This window comes from Chrysemys picta, chromosome 7 (assembly GCF_011386835.1).
Source record: "Chrysemys picta bellii isolate R12L10 chromosome 7, ASM1138683v2, whole genome shotgun sequence".
In the NCBI taxonomy this organism is placed as follows: Eukaryota; Metazoa; Chordata; order Testudines; family Emydidae; genus Chrysemys; species Chrysemys picta.
Window position 1 is genome coordinate 122,723,863 of NC_088797.1, and position 15,515 is coordinate 122,739,377.

Genomic DNA, 15,515 nt, shown 5'->3' on the forward strand with positions numbered 1-15,515 from the left:
TTTTTGTTGTTGTTTTATTTGTTGGGACGAAGGAGGTTCCTTCCATCTTGGGGTTTTCCATAGCGTGCATCCCCATAGTATCCCGTCAGTGCCTGTCCACTTGTATCGTCAATTATATCAGCACTGGACACAGGTATCTACACTGCAGTTAGACACCCACAGCTGGCCCATGCCAGACGATTCAGTCTCAGACTAAGGGTATGTCTTCACTACCAGCCAGATCGATGGGCAGCGATCGATCCAGCGGGGATCGATTTATCGTGTCTAGTCTAGACACAATAAATCAATCCCCGAGCGCTCTCCCATCGACTCCTGTACTCCAGCTCGGTGAGAGGCGCAGGCAGAGTTAACGGGGGAGTGGCAGCAGTCGACTCACCCTAGTGAAGACACCACAGTGAGTAGGTCTAAGTACGTCAACTTCAGCTACGTTATTCACATAGCTGAAGCTGCGTAACTTAGATCAATCCTCCCCCCTAGTGTAGACCAGGGCTAAGAAGTTGTTTCATTGCAGTGTAGATATATGGGCAAGGGCTGGAGCCCGGGCTCTAGGACCCTGCAGGATGGGACGGTCCCAGAACTTGGGCTGCAGCTGAGTCTGAACATCTACACCACAGTTAAACAACCTCTTAGCCCAAGATCCTCGAGCCCAAGTCAGCTGGCATGGGCCAGCCACAGGCGTCTACTTGCAGTATAGACATACCCTCAGAGTACGATCTGACTGTTTGCTGCTGCTGCACTGATGCCAGGGAGAGCACTGGAGAACTTGATGTTATTTTTCCCTATCGCTACCCAATTTGGAGCTCTTTTTAAATGTTTTTAAAACCAAGATGTGGTAGATTTCATAGTTACTGGAATACACGCGTTAAGAAATAAAGACATCTTAACTATTTCTCTCAAATAATCGGGGAAAAATTTCCCCAGCGGATAGTAATATATGTTAGGATAATCAAATCTCTGATTTTTAGTAACTTGAGAAATTCCCTTTAAATATCATAACAATGGGACCATCTGCAAATGCCCTTTGTTTTTAAGATTGCCATACGTCTATTTCATATACAGTGTGTGCTGTACATTCCATGAAAAGTAATCTGTGTTTCTCCCTGGGTGGTTAACTCCTCTCTTGGATTATATAACTGTATTTTCACTAAAGATGGGCCTGGACCAAATTCATAGAACCAAAATCATTAGTCTCACCAAATGCATGATCCCATTCCCACAGCCCCCACTGCATGCAGAAATTAGAGGAAGTTCACATCCAAAGGATCGGATTCTGCCCCAAGTCTATGGCAGCTTCTGCCGTTTTAGGGCCAATGCATTCCATCAGGGTCTTTCCACGGACTGTAACCGGAGTTGGATCAGGCCCACAGAGATTCGCAGCAGAAAATCTGCTGCAGAGAGGTGGAGGCAGCAGACAGCAAGCGCAACCTCCCATCCACGGTGGAGCCCATAAGAGGCAACTCTGGCCAAAATTTCAGGCATTGCTGACCAGGAAGAAGGCAGGGCCAGGGCTGATGGGGAATGCACTGACTAGAATCTGCCAGCCAGGCTCCCTTGGTGTCCTGACGGCAATTTAAAGCTACCTTTCCCCAGAAGAAAATTCTTATGCAGCAATACCAACCTGAGTCAACCATGGCCTAGGATGCAGGGGACCAAACTGGCTCAAGGAGGAGTAATGCACATGTCCCTGTGCCAACTTGGGAGAATCTGGCTTATGAAGTTTGCCTAGTCTAATTGGATCCACTTTCATTTTTCCTTAAAGAAAGGTAGTGCATGTTTGCTGGATCAGCTCTTCAGCAGGTGTAAACTGGCATAGCTCCCCTGGTTTACCTGGCCCTCAATCTTTAATCTGATTCCAACTACACAACCATCAACTGCCCAGATGACTCTTGCATTTCAAACCTCCAACTGTATAGATATATTGTTCTGTGCAAGTCAATCTTTACATATAAAGAGGTGAAAATTGCGCACATGGTAGCTGAAAATTCAGTTCTGGCCATTAGCAGCCTCCTTGGCGAGATGCCCGTACAAGGTTTAGTAGATTTGACAACTCTCCATCACCAGGCTAGTTTATGCCAAGTTGTCAACAAGAAAGAGCACCGGGGAACAGTGCCTCCTCCGAAGATCTGCTTTCTGATTAAGAAAAGCCCTCGGTGCTCAGTGCTATAATTCCTAATGCGTTACACTAAGCAAAATGCCCCCACGTGGAGCAGTATGCGCCGTATATCTTGCATATACACAGAGCCTGATTCTCAGTTACGCCTCTCCTGAATTTGGGGCAAGCTGGGAGGTCGGGGATTGGGGGGGGGGGAGTGGCATTTAGGCAGCTTTACTCTACTTGTATTCTGGGGCTGTGCAGAGATCTGCTCAGCCCCTGGGGTAAATTAGAGCAACCTCAGGAATGCTCTAACCCACATTCAGCTTCCAGTGGCTCCCGGTGGGGCCGTGGGAAGCAGAGAAAACTGTGGAGCTGTACACTCTGACCACACCACTTAAGGGAGGCGGTGAGAGCCGAGATGCCCGTATGCCAGTTCTACATCAGCTGGAAAAGCCCCATGCACAGAGCATATTCTAGGGGGCCTTTTTCACCTACTTTGATCCCCTTTACCCTGGTAGTGCAGCACAAAGGGGCTCCCTGTGTGAACCAAGAAGCAAATGTTTCCCTGGTGTCATAGTTGAGCCTCCTTGAAGACACACGCCTGACACATTAAATTCAGTTTATCCCATCCCCCGTACCTCATCAGCTGTCTCTTTCTTAACGGGCTGTGTCTGTGTGAAAAAGAAGCGCCGTTTAAAAACCTTTACCTCCAGCTTAAAAGCGGCATCAAACCATTCAGCGACATCAAACGAGTCTATTGGTCTTTCAATCCAACTTCGACGTTTCTGGTTACGTTGAACATCTGAGCTCACGAGATATTTGACATTTGGCTAAGTCTCCCACACAATAACCCCCTGGTACGATGAAAGAAGTCTATTTACAATGGCTCTGAGCCTGTAAATGTCACTCAGGCCAGTCAGGGGAGTAACAACCTACACCTGGCAACTGCCATAGCATTCTGCTAACAGGGGGATATAAAGGTTATGTTCTAGTTACTGTTTGAAGGTGCTGCTGTGGTACGTATGTGACTTATTACCGGGTATACTAAATAGCTCCGAGGGCAAGCTGACGGGGAGGAAGAGACTAGAAAGAGCTGACGCACCAGTATTTGAAAAGAAGTGCTGCCGAATAGCTTGGGCCCAGTATCTAGGTAGTATTGCCCCATAACACAGGAACCCAGGAACTGAAACAAACCAGCATAGTGAACTGCACAGCAGATGAGCGAACGGTAAAAATTAAATGCCATAAGGAGGAGAAAATAAAGTGGATCTTTAAAGTTCTTTCCATTTCAACAATCTATCGTTAGACATTGACGGTAGCAAAGGTAAAGGTTTTGTTTTCATTGTAGTTCCACGCTGAACACTGACTGTAAGAACGGCATAATGGGGTTTCAAGTGTATTGCAGCTGAGTGATTGCCAGATCAAATGTGTGTGGTTTCCTAACAGAAAGAATCCCCCTCCCCCCAAAAAAACCAGCCCTTGCAAACGCAATTTGGGCTCCAAGTGCCAGATTTTCAGGAGAGCTCAGGAACTGTTTAGGCCCCTAAATAAGTGGCTAGATCTTTAGCCCATCATATCAAATCTGGCTCTAGGATTCCTTCCATCTCTCTTATCGGCACCATTCATAAAGCTTCCACATGCCAAATTATGTTCTCAATAAGAACAGAGCAACACTACTGCCTTTGCTGGGTTTGCATAGGAGTAACTGGCTGGAATTTAGCAAGCGATTCAGTTGAGGATGCCCGAGGAGGAACAGAATCCAACTTTGCTGCCTTTCTTTTGGCTCTGAAAGGCTAACGCAGCAAAAACTGAACAATGTCACCGAAGTCAGCAGATCTGTCTCCGAATCAACCCAGAAAGCAGGTCTGCTGAGTTTAATGGTGCCACATAGTCACTGTAGCATAGCGAAGACTCACCGGTGCGGCGCCTCCTGCTGGTTATCCGGGGAATTAGCTCTTGTCCAGCCCGGAGCACCCTTGGCAGTCCGGTGCCTCGCCTGCCTTAGGGCCCCCACGTCCCTCCCGGACCCTGGTGCCCCTTTTCCTCTGGGTTCTGCCCCCAGCAGTAACCCACAGTGTGGGTCTCCCCTCCCAGGGGAGCCCCCAACCCTCTCACCCACCTTGCCTCAGTGGCTACTGCCAGTCATCATCTAGCCCCCGCTCATTGGAGCAAACTGCAGTCCATAAAAGGCCACTCATCATTGGCAAGGGGGTCAAACCAGCTGCCTCTGCCTAACCCTGGGCTGCACCTCTGCAACCCCAGTACCTGTTTTGGCCATTAGCAAGGATGGCAGCCTGCGGATTTACCAGGCTGGAGCTCCCCAGCTCCTCTTGCCTTTCCCCACAACTGCTCCGTTCCCTGAGCTCCCAGGCAGCCAGGTCCTTCTCTCTCCAGAGCAAGAGAGAGACTTTTCCTTTGCCTAGCTCACAGCCCTTTTATAAGGCCAGCTGTGGCCTGATTGGGGCATGGCCTCAGCTGTGGCTGCTTCCCCAATCAGTCTAGCCTATTGGCTCCCCGGGGCAGCCCTTTCCCAGGGCTGTTTTAACCCCTTCAGGGCCAGAGCGGGGTGACTGCCCCGCTACAGTCACTTTCTAAATATGTGGTTGTTCTTCTTGACAATGTCTCTGTCACCGGACTCTGGGAAATAATCACTTGAATCTGAAATGAGTTGGTCACCTTTTGATCGAGACTGTATGCCAGAATCCAGTCCTCCTGCTTGGGGTGGAACAGCAGGCTCTGGATGTAAAAGTTCAGCCGGTACTTTTGATACGTGGCCCCTTCGTCAGCGCTAATCAATATGCTGCTCTCAATCTCCGGGTCGCCCAGGAGCATTATCTAAAAGGACAATTGAGAGAGAGGGAGAAGGAAACAGAACAGGGTTAATGGGAAAGTCAGAATCCATGTCACCTGAAACATATTTATATAAGAATGAACTGGCAGCACTGCCTTAAATAAGATGAAATCAGTAACTGCTCAGCATTTCAATATCAGCCTTAGCCTGCAAACAACTCATCAAGATCCCCTAGGGTTTTTGTTAAAAAAAAAAAATGGAAAATTTTGACCAAAATGAACATTTTTGTTTTGATCCAAAAGTCAATGTTGGTTGAATTTTTTTTCCCCAATGAAAATTTTTTGACCAGCTGTAGTTAATGTAACATATATGGCATATACAGAATATCTAACACTGAGATGGGCTATAAAAGATTCACTGGCACTCACTGGAGATGATCTGTATAGCTTACTTATAGCTTCATCACCTAGGACGACTCTGGTCATTTCAAACTCCAGCTGACAAGACCATTATACCACATCACACTATATTTCACACACACACACACACACACACAAGGTATATAGAGAAAATAGAATAAATCACAGAACCATGGGACATATATAGTCTATAACAGTTTTGAAGTTTATCGTGGACTACTGACTCCCTCACCTGCTCTTTGCCCACTAATCCATCTCTAGCAGGACTACTTCCAATATCCCAAACCTCTGAGTCGCTTCAAACAGCCACCAGGTTTATTTGTTTCCAACTTGCCAGAGAAGTGTCCCCCACTTTCTCCCCAAATGTCAAATTCTCTCTTCAAATGTACAGTCTCAAGATCCAAGATGGGCAGCATTTGGATTTAAGGTCCCATATCTTGCTACCTTGCTGAGCTAGAAGTGGAAGTTTTATGCCATTGGAAAGGGGAGATTTCCCAGCCTGGCTGTCCGTGTCAGCCGTGCGGTCGGAATTTAAGCACCAGTTTGTGCGTGCGTCATACTTACCATCCATACTACAGTGATTGGTTCCGTTAAATGTTATGTGACCATTTTTCCCCAGTGCAGGAAAATGAAATTGTTCAATTTTTGCAAGTAGGGAGATAATTCATGCCTCTGATTTTAATTAGAAAGTAAGACCAGTATCATAAAATGTCTTTCTTTTATATTATCTTTTACCATTCCCTATGTCAAAGTTACCAAGAAAACTCATTGGAAAACCTTAACTCAGCTTGCCATCTTATTAACATCTTGAGAAAAACAAATCACATTACAGCAAATGTCAATACAATGAAATAAAACAAACAGTGGGGACTTAAACTACAGATATGCTAAACACAGCAGGTTATTGATACAGTAGCTGATTCAAACGAACACTACTTGCTTTTCCATTGGAAATAAAATTTAGGATCCACCTCTTAGCTGCAGACCTGAGATTCAATACAACTTTGTTCTGTATAAAAACAACAAGGAGTCTGGTGGCACCTTAAAGACTAAGAGATTTATTTGGGCATAAGCTTTTGTGGGTAAAAACCCCACTTCTTCAGATGAATGGAGTGAAAATTATAGATGCAGGCATTATATAGTGGTCACTGTCACCGGTCACTATATAAGCGTCTGTAATTTTCACTCCATGCATCTGAAGAAGTGAGGTTTTTTTACCCACAAAAGCTTATGCCCAAATAAATCTGTTAGTCTTTAAAGTGCCACCGGACTCCTTGTTGTTTTTGTGGATACAGACTAACACGGCTACCTCCTGATACTTGTTCTGTATAGTGTCTCCATATAAACATTGCTCCAGAAAGCTTTCCCAAGTTAAACAATACAAGACTATTTAGGGGCACAGATGAACACCTAACCAGCTACCATTTAATCATACAAGTTCCATTAGAAAGAATGGCAAGAATCCGCATTAGGCCCCAATCAAGCATAGCACTTGAGCAGGCCTTTAATTTTAAACACGCAATAAATCCCACCTGAAACATGAAGTGAAACTGACTCGAACTCAGAAGTGTAATTGCATAGCCTGCCTTTCCCTGGCACAGAGCTCAGTGAGATGCAGAAAGGGGGCCATCGGGAAAAATGATTAGAATTAAACTATTTTTTTAAATTCATTCTGATTTAATTAACCAATTCTGATTAACAGAGGAAAGGACTTTTCTGTGGAAGGGTGATGGTTGTTTTTAAATAAGTATATGGTTTTTAATCTGAAAGTTTCCATTTTAAAGGCAATTTTTAAAACTACTATCCATCATCAACCAGCTTGAAGGGAAAACAAGTTCTCTGCAGAAAAGTCCCTTACCAAGCTCAGAAATCCACTATCCGGAGATGCTGTTGACCATTCATGGCACGTCTCTTTTGGTATCCACAGAAGAATATTCTACTTGCACAACATCATAAAGCAATCTTTACCTATTGGCACTTTGCTGGCAACAGAAGGGTACTTAGTACAGTAATCCTCTTGCCACCATGGGCAGCTGGCTAACAGAAGACATCAGTAAATTGGTAATGGAAGCTCAAGAACGTGAGGCCACCAACCAGGAAAAGGAACAGGTCAGACTCTTAATCTTGGATTTTCCCCCTTTCTAATCAAATTAAAACATAGGCCTCATTTCCTCTGGACAAGGAAGGCTTTGTGTTTATTTCCCATTTTAAAAAAAAGCTTTCGCTATTATGTATAGCTTCAGCTGGGAAGTTCTGTGCTCCCAGCAATACCTATTTGCATTCAAAGGGTATTGCATGTGTAAGAAAGACATTTGTAGTGTGCATTAGTAACATTTGCTTGCATCTGCAGAATGGTAAGAGAGCAAGATACTCCAGGTGGACCTTACCTTTAAAGGCAGGATACTTGGGGAATAAAGAGATTTTCCACAATGATGTCACTAAAGGTTACCAAGCTAACAAAGCCATATATTAAAAGTTTACTAGCAAAGTCTTGTCCTGAGCTCTCTAGATAGAAAGTTCAGGGCAGCTAGATATTGTCTGGACCAGATTTTTCAACATGGTAGACATGCAGCAGGATGCACAGGGGTCCTGATCCTGTTACTTATGTGTGCGGTCACAGTGATGTCAATGGGGCTATTCACAGGGGCCAGGGCTGCAGAACGGTATAATTTTGCATTCGATTTGCATGTGCCTTTGCCATGATTGCACATATAGCAGCATTGTCATAATGGCATAACCAGAATAGCCAAAGCCACAATGGAGATATTAAGACGGGCTTTGCCGTAGCATAAACCCCAAAGTTCTAGGGAGATCAGTGGGACTCTTTCTCCTGATATCAATGGACTTTGGATCAGGAAAACAGAATGTGGGAGGAACAAGGAAAATAATTCTGTGCATTCACCCTCGGCTCAAGTCCTAGTTCCACTCTTTCCGTTCCCGACAGTTCGTAGGTAGCACCTGAACGCTGGGAACATACTGAAGGATTATTTGTGGCCTGTGTATTCCTTGCACCCCCTTTTCCCTACCCCATTGTGGAGTGTCTCAGGAGTGGTAACTCTACCCCTGGCTCACTGTGCTGGCATGAGCAAGCTCCTTCATCTCCCTGCCACATCGAAGATGATAAAAATGAGACCATTGTCACTCATTGGCAGGTGACAAGATCGCATTCCTTCCTTCCTTCCTCACGAAAACACCAGTGTTTGAGATTTTGTCTGGAGACAAATCAAATGCTGTCTCAAAACATGCACAATCTCAAACGCTCCTGCGTTTTCAAGCAAACCACGTCATCTTAGAAAAAGGAAAATGTCTGGAGTGCAAAATGGCCCAGCACAAAATTACAAACCATGTCTCCCTAAGCACAGATGCTCTATAGTCATCAGGGGGGTTTAAACCTTGGACCTTCAATACAAAACACATAGCCTCCTACCACTTAAGCTGAAGGAGACATGTTCAGTATGGGTAAGTACGGTCACTGGGACAGGTACTAGAGGAGACAAGATCATATCCACTACCCCACTGGGTCACACACCAAAAGCCCTCCTTATCCAATGCTTCACCAATCCAATGCCCACTGATGTCAAAGACTCTTATCTTCAGTTTGTTTGGATGAGATCCCAAATCGCCACTGTCTCCACATTCACATCCCATCTGAAGTCTCACTTCCTCCCACGAGAAGTGAACTATACACGTAAACCATCCAAAGACTCTTCTCTTCTGGGCTTCCCAGTGCACCCTGCCTACCCAGAGCCTCCTCCACTCCAAGCTCTTTGGGTCAGAGACCATCTTCATTTGTACAGCCCCAAGCACATTGCCAGCACTTAATAGTCAGCAGCGGAGGAAAGACGGTCTGCTTACATTGAAGGAGGTACAAACCAATGCTCTGAGCACCCCGTGTCTTGCAACAGGGGCCGTTGTGTCAAATAACAAAGCCGCCCAAGTGTGGAAACTTAACCGGCAACCTTAGTGAAAAAGAGGAGGAAAATAAGAATTGCAAGAGAGACTGCTGACAGCTGGCCTTGCTAAGGGCCGTTTTCTTCCCTCCTTCACCCTCCTGCTCCTGCAAAAGACGAGATCATCTTTTCTATCAAAAAGGGGTGGGGATCGCACGGAAGTATCAATATTACTACCCAGGGTATCGTCATTATAATCCATCATTCCGCGCAACACTGGCCGCAAACAAAGCAGCTCGGAAGAAATAGGAAGTGTGAGAACGGTAGGAAATAAAAGGCTGTTCTGTGTTTTTGCAGCTGGGGCCAGTTCAGTTTGGTGGGGCTTTAACAGGGGACGGGGGGCTGATAAGGAGGAAACAGCCAGTGGGTGATTTGGGGGTTATTTTATTACTATTTTTCCACTGGAAAAAAAACCCCCACCAAATAAAAACACTTTTGTTAGCGGGAAATCGCAGCACATTTGTCAAAGGGCAAAACTGCCACTTCTCATTATGGGGCCCTGACAAAGGATCCGCCCCACTAGCGATTTAGATTAATCGCTTTTCATTAAGAGCCAATAAACAAACTCCAGCCAGAAACGCGCGCCTCTGCTAGTTCCTGGGGTGGCCATTTATAATTGCTAGAAGGAACCGCCGAGGAGCACCAGCGAGTTGTCAAATGTAATTTATAGGTTTTTAAGATCTAATCATTTTCTATAATACTAGATTAAATGGCAGCCTTTATTAAAGAGGAAATTACATTTCACCTTGCTGCATTCTGGAGTATATATTTGTGTGCCTTCTGTGGTTTGGAAATGGGACTGGACGGGGGGAGTTGATTACTGCGAAGGGGAAGTCCTTGAAAACGTACTTGAGCCCAGGACGGCGACGACACGGCATTCCTCCCGACGCTGCAGCTCCAACGCTCATCTACGCCTGAACGGCGAAGACCTGGTCTAAACAGAAACCTGAATGAAGCGTGGGGCTGCAGCAGGAAGGCAGGTACAATAAGCACAGAGCTTACCGGTATGGAGGGTGTCCTCTCTTGTGAACCCCCATCAGCTGCATAATCCTATCTGGGTGAAATTCAAGACCCCACAGCATGCGAGTCCCATTCAGGGGTTAAGCCAGGCTTCAGATACTGTACAAGGTCCTGTGCTGGCCCTGGGCCCAGTGTGAATTTCACCCACGTAACACTCCAACAGATCTGGAAGACAGTCAAGTCCTAACTGCCTGGTTCATTTTGGATGGCAGTGCTTGTTTACAAGCCTGGAGAGCTCGTGAATAAAGCCAGCCAAAGCTGGAGCTGTGGGTGGGTGTGATTATTCTGTTCAGAGCATCTCTGCATAAACACCGGATGAGAAAGGCTGGGGCTTTCAGAGCAGGAACCAGAGAATGGGGAGTCGCATCCGGGCCCACGGGATCCCTTCCAAGGGCAATGTTGGGCTCATGCCCCTGGGCTGAGATTTTCAGAGCCCATCAGGAGAGTTAGCCGCACAACTTCTACAGAAGTTAATGGGAGTCGTAGGGCTAAATCCTCAGGTCGGCAACAAAAACCTAACCCAGGGGCTATATTGTTGAAAGTAACCGCTGGCTTGGGTGGGAAGCAGGGAGGCACTCCACACCTGGCCTGGAGGATGGAGCAGGGCCAAATGCCTCCATGGGCAATGGGGGAAGCTACAGCTGCTTCACCTTTTAAAAGGGCGAGCCTGGGAATCTCCCTCCTGAGCCAGTGTGGGCTTGGAAGTGGGAAGCAGTTACATCATGTCACCAGGGCCACTGAAATATATTGAGTGCCACTGATGATGTTAATGTAACAATACCCCTAGGCGGGACTGGAACCTACAGAGCTGAGGGTCTGAAAGCACAAGCCCCTAACACTTGAGCTAAAAGCCTAGCTGCAGTGGGAGACTCAAACTTCTTTACAAGCGCTACCCACTAGAGGGGGACAAAGTGCCACCCGGCATTAGTGGGGCTTTCACTAATACTCCACTATGCCTAGCATTCGGAGTCCCCTTTGGCTGCCATCACCTTCCATGGTGCAGGATGGAACCCTCAGCGCATGGAAGTGCCAAACTGTGGCTCCCTTTCACCTGCCCTGCACATCAATCCAGCTCCGTATCTCTCTTAAACTGTATTATCTGTGTCACTAATTGCGCAGCAGAGCATTCGAACTGAAAGCTTTATCCTCCCTTCCTCACCTGGCTCTCCTTCCCCAACAGAAGGCAATGAGTCTGCTTTGCACCCAGTGGAATCTTTGATTAAAATGGCTTTTGTCTGAAATTGAAACAACCTGCCATAAAAGGCATTTTTATTAATATCAGGTTTCGTGAAGCCCTTTTATTTTATTTCCCATCCAAACATACATTTTGATTGTAAATTACCAGACCACGTCTCTTTAAATGGGCACCGAGAAGTTTTACAGGTGCAATATCTCCAGCAATAGCACCACATTAGCAGGAAGCATCCTAGTAAATGAATAAAGAAGCCACGCTCAAAATACATGCCTTTTGTTCCCAGAAATAAATACATGGTGCTAAACTCTTATTTACAGCCTTCTGATTTTCCTGATCATTTGTAATATGCTTTTCATGAACTGTGTCTATTTCAGAATCTCCAGCCTCACTTTTATTTCCCAACATAAAGAACATAAAGTGTTGTTGGAAAAAAAAAAAAAAAAACCCTCAACAACCCTTCCAAACCTGCTGAGCTAAAGAAGGGCTCTGTTCCTTGGCATAATGTCAGTAACGTCATCATTAGCAGTACATTGCACTGGTTTGAGATTAAAAACGAGGTTTGTCTTGAGAAATGACTGTAAAAATGGCACCCTGTTTATTGCCTCTGATATTTCCATATCAGATATGCTCATCTTACTAGTGAAAAGATGATTTTCTACCTGCTAGACCTTCAGGCTCAAAGTCAAGCCTGGCTCTTTCTGGAGTTGCTGGAATTTTTCATGCAGACAGTTTTCCTGCTGGGGGAAAAAAAAACGGTTTTATCTAAGGTGAAAATGGGGAAATGTCCATTCCAATTGAAAGTTTTGTTTAATTTTGGCTTAAAATACAGTTTTGTTTCAGCTTCTCAGTTTAAAAAAAAACAAGATCAAATGATGTTCGCGGGGCTTTTCCTGACTACCTGGACAGTGCATCTGAGGCCTTGGCTACACTGGCAATTCACAGCGCTGCACTTGCTGCGCTCAGGGGTGTGAAAAAACACCCCCCCGAGCGCAGCGAGTGTAGCGCTGTAAAGTGCCAGTGTAATCAGCGCCTGCAGCGCTGCACGCTCGCTCGCAGCGCTGCAAGCTATTCCCCTCAGAGAGGTGGAGTACTTGCAGCTAGTGTAGCCAAGGCCTGAGTTGAGAGTGCTGTCCAGAGTGGTCACAATGGAGTACTCTGGGATAGCTCCCAGAGGCCAGTACCGTCAAATTGCGTCCACACTACCCCAAATTTGACCCAGCAAGGTCGATTTCAGCGCTAATCCTCTCGTCAGGGAGGAGTACAGAAATCAATTTTAAGAGCCCTTTAAGTCGACAAAAATGGCTTCGTGTGGACGGGTGCAGGGTTAAATCGATCTAACGCTGCTAAATTCAACCTAAACTCGTAGTGTAGACCAGGGCTTAGTGTCAACATGTTAATTCAAACCAAAGATTAGTTTCATTGCAACATTAAAGATAATTTACGTTTATAGAAACCAAAACAAACCAGAATGAAACAACGTTTTAAGTCAAAGCAATACAAAAAATGTTGTTTTTCTTTCAAAATGTTGATTCAAACCAAAATTTTTAAGTTCTCATCACTTCAAAACCTCCGACAGGAAAATCAATATTTTTCAACCAAAACATTTCAAATGACGATTATTCTATTGAAAATGTGGGTTTTCCGACCAGTTCTTCCCTTCCTTTTCCTCCATCATCATCCATTCAGTTATACCGGAGCAACCTTACTGTCTTTGGATCATGTGATACCTCTGCAGCCCTACTGCCTTCAACAGGGTTTGCACAGATGTAACACATTGCAGCTAAGGTCGTATCTGTCCAAAATTTTTGAATCAGTTCTACTTAAAAACCAATTTGGTTAAAACATGTCTGTAAATTTACCAACACAAGCTACATCAATAGAAACCAGCTTTTTCAATTGAACGGAGAAAATCCACACAGGCTTTTTGCACCATTTAAAAGCACACCTTCACTCAAGCTGGTGCAACTTCCGTGTTGAGACCAGCCCTTAGTTAAAACATCTATTGAAGATATCCAAGAAATAGATTCCTGCAGGAGTAATGGGAGAATGAAGGAGCAAAAGCTCACTTTCATCCCTAATATCAGCAGATCTGATGCTGAATACACACAGTAAGAAAGCACCGTAGTGACACGATCACTTTCCAAAGAAGACCCGCATGGTGCTTGTGAAAAAGGCTGCATTGCACCAAAGTGCTGTTTATCCCAGGTCAGGTAAAGGGCCAGTAAACCTTCTCTTGTACCCCTGGCAGTGTATCCCAATCCGGACTAGGAAAGGGTGAGAAGGTATTTTGGAAAATTCTGTTTCTATGTCCATTCAGTCTTTGCCTCTTCCCTGAGGATAACAACCATAGCGATGTGTTCTGTGATGTGGACCCCTGTCTTCTGGGAAGTATACTGAGGCTCTCAAACCTATTTGACATAGGCCATCAAATAGGACAGCCTTCAGCTAGTAACAGCTACTAACCTGGGCTGGATTCCAAGCAGCAATCTAGAGGTAATAAGAGTGGGGATTTTGCAAGTCAGAAGGGTAAACACCAGGGAGGGAGAAGAGCTAAAGCTAAAGGACTATGTTGGCACCGGAACAAATGAATATAAATTGGTCGTGAATAAATTTAGGCTGGAAATTAGGAGGTTTCTAACCATCGGAGGAATGAGGTTCTGGAGCAGCCTCCCAGCAGGAATAGTGGAGGCAAACAACATAAATCGTTGGAAGATGGAGCCTGATACATTTATGGATGGGATTATATGATGAGGTGGCCTTCAATAGCTTGGCACTAAACTCAGCGATCCAGGAAGTCTTTTCCAGTCCTATGTTCCTAGATGAAGCATTATTGAAATTTGTGATGCTATTTTCTTTAGCATGAGACAGCCCCAGCCCAATTTCTCGGGCACAATATCCTCCTTAAAGTTGAGACAGGGATTTCCCCCAACAACTTGTGGACATCAATCTCCTGGTACAGATCTCCTGAGGTTTCCTGAGAGCTAATGATTCTGGACCTACGCTAGTCTAGCTTCTTGTAACTTCACTTCTTATGGCTTGAAAATTACCATTAATAACAGATTTAATTAATGAGAATAGCATCAGATCACTAGCTCTGAGAACTAGAACACTGTAACCTGAAAGGATGAAGTGCACTGCACTCACTTTATAAGGTTTTATGGAGCATGTGTTATAAAAGTACCTCAACCGTAAGGCTTTTATACCTTGGCACTCACTTCGATACAATCCCATAAAATCCAAGCAATCTTTAAGTGTTAAAGGTGACTTTCACCACTGTATTTATTACTGAATAATGAAAAATGGGACAGACACACGTACAAATTGAGCAATGAAACACAGTGTAACCAGTTTCCGATGCTTCAGCGAGGGGGCCACGCTATACGAACCATGAAGAAACAACCAAACAAGCCTCTCAAAACCCATTTGGGACTCCAGACGAACCTCTCACCAGAACCTCCTTTCCATGCAGACTTTTTGTTTTAATTACACACCAGCATATAAACCAGCAAAGTCTGCAGGATCACACAGCTCTGGGGCTCAGTGCCCTACCCGAAGTGTATCTGCCCCAATGGGTCTCACACCACAGCCTAAGCTTGAAGCCCTTCACAATCGGGGGCTTCAATAAGGGGCTTTGGGCAGAGCGCACGGCTCTCCTCCTATGCTAACGGCAAAAGGGAGCCGTACACACACCCACTCTCCTTTCCTTGGCTTGGGTAAGCAGTTCTATCCTGGGGGGAGTGGTGAGAGCAACCCCTGCTGTTCACACTCCTGGGGCAACTGCCTATTATCCGGTCTCCACATCTTCTCTGTGGCAATTAAGGTGCTTCAACATATGAGAGAGGGGAACACTGGCACAGTGCGATAGCCGTTGTGTGTCCGCCCCAGACCTCCCTGGTAAATGGGCCTGCCTACCCTATAGGCACACCCCTGGTGCCAACCATGGCTCTGCAGAGACCTATCTCAGTTTCCCCTTCTCTCCCGGCACCCACACAAGCTTTCTCCAGGTTAACGCCACTTCATGCCCAGGGCTGGCTGAATAACAAAC

General features: G+C 45.5%; 1 protein-coding gene across 3 annotated transcripts in view; it reads right to left on the reverse strand.

Annotated features, from left to right (window-relative positions):
* Positions 1-15,515, reverse strand: part of SORCS3 (sortilin related VPS10 domain containing receptor 3) — a 530,373-nt gene that overhangs the window by 187,667 nt on the left and 327,191 nt on the right. For all 3 annotated transcript variants that reach the window (XM_065552531.1, XM_005303514.5, XM_065552530.1), the window contains exon 4: positions 4,772-4,930. In XM_065552531.1, coding sequence (XP_065408603.1) covers positions 4,772-4,927 — 156 coding nt within the window. In that variant the 5' untranslated portion in view covers positions 4,928-4,930. The remainder of the gene's footprint in view (positions 1-4,771; positions 4,931-15,515) is intronic.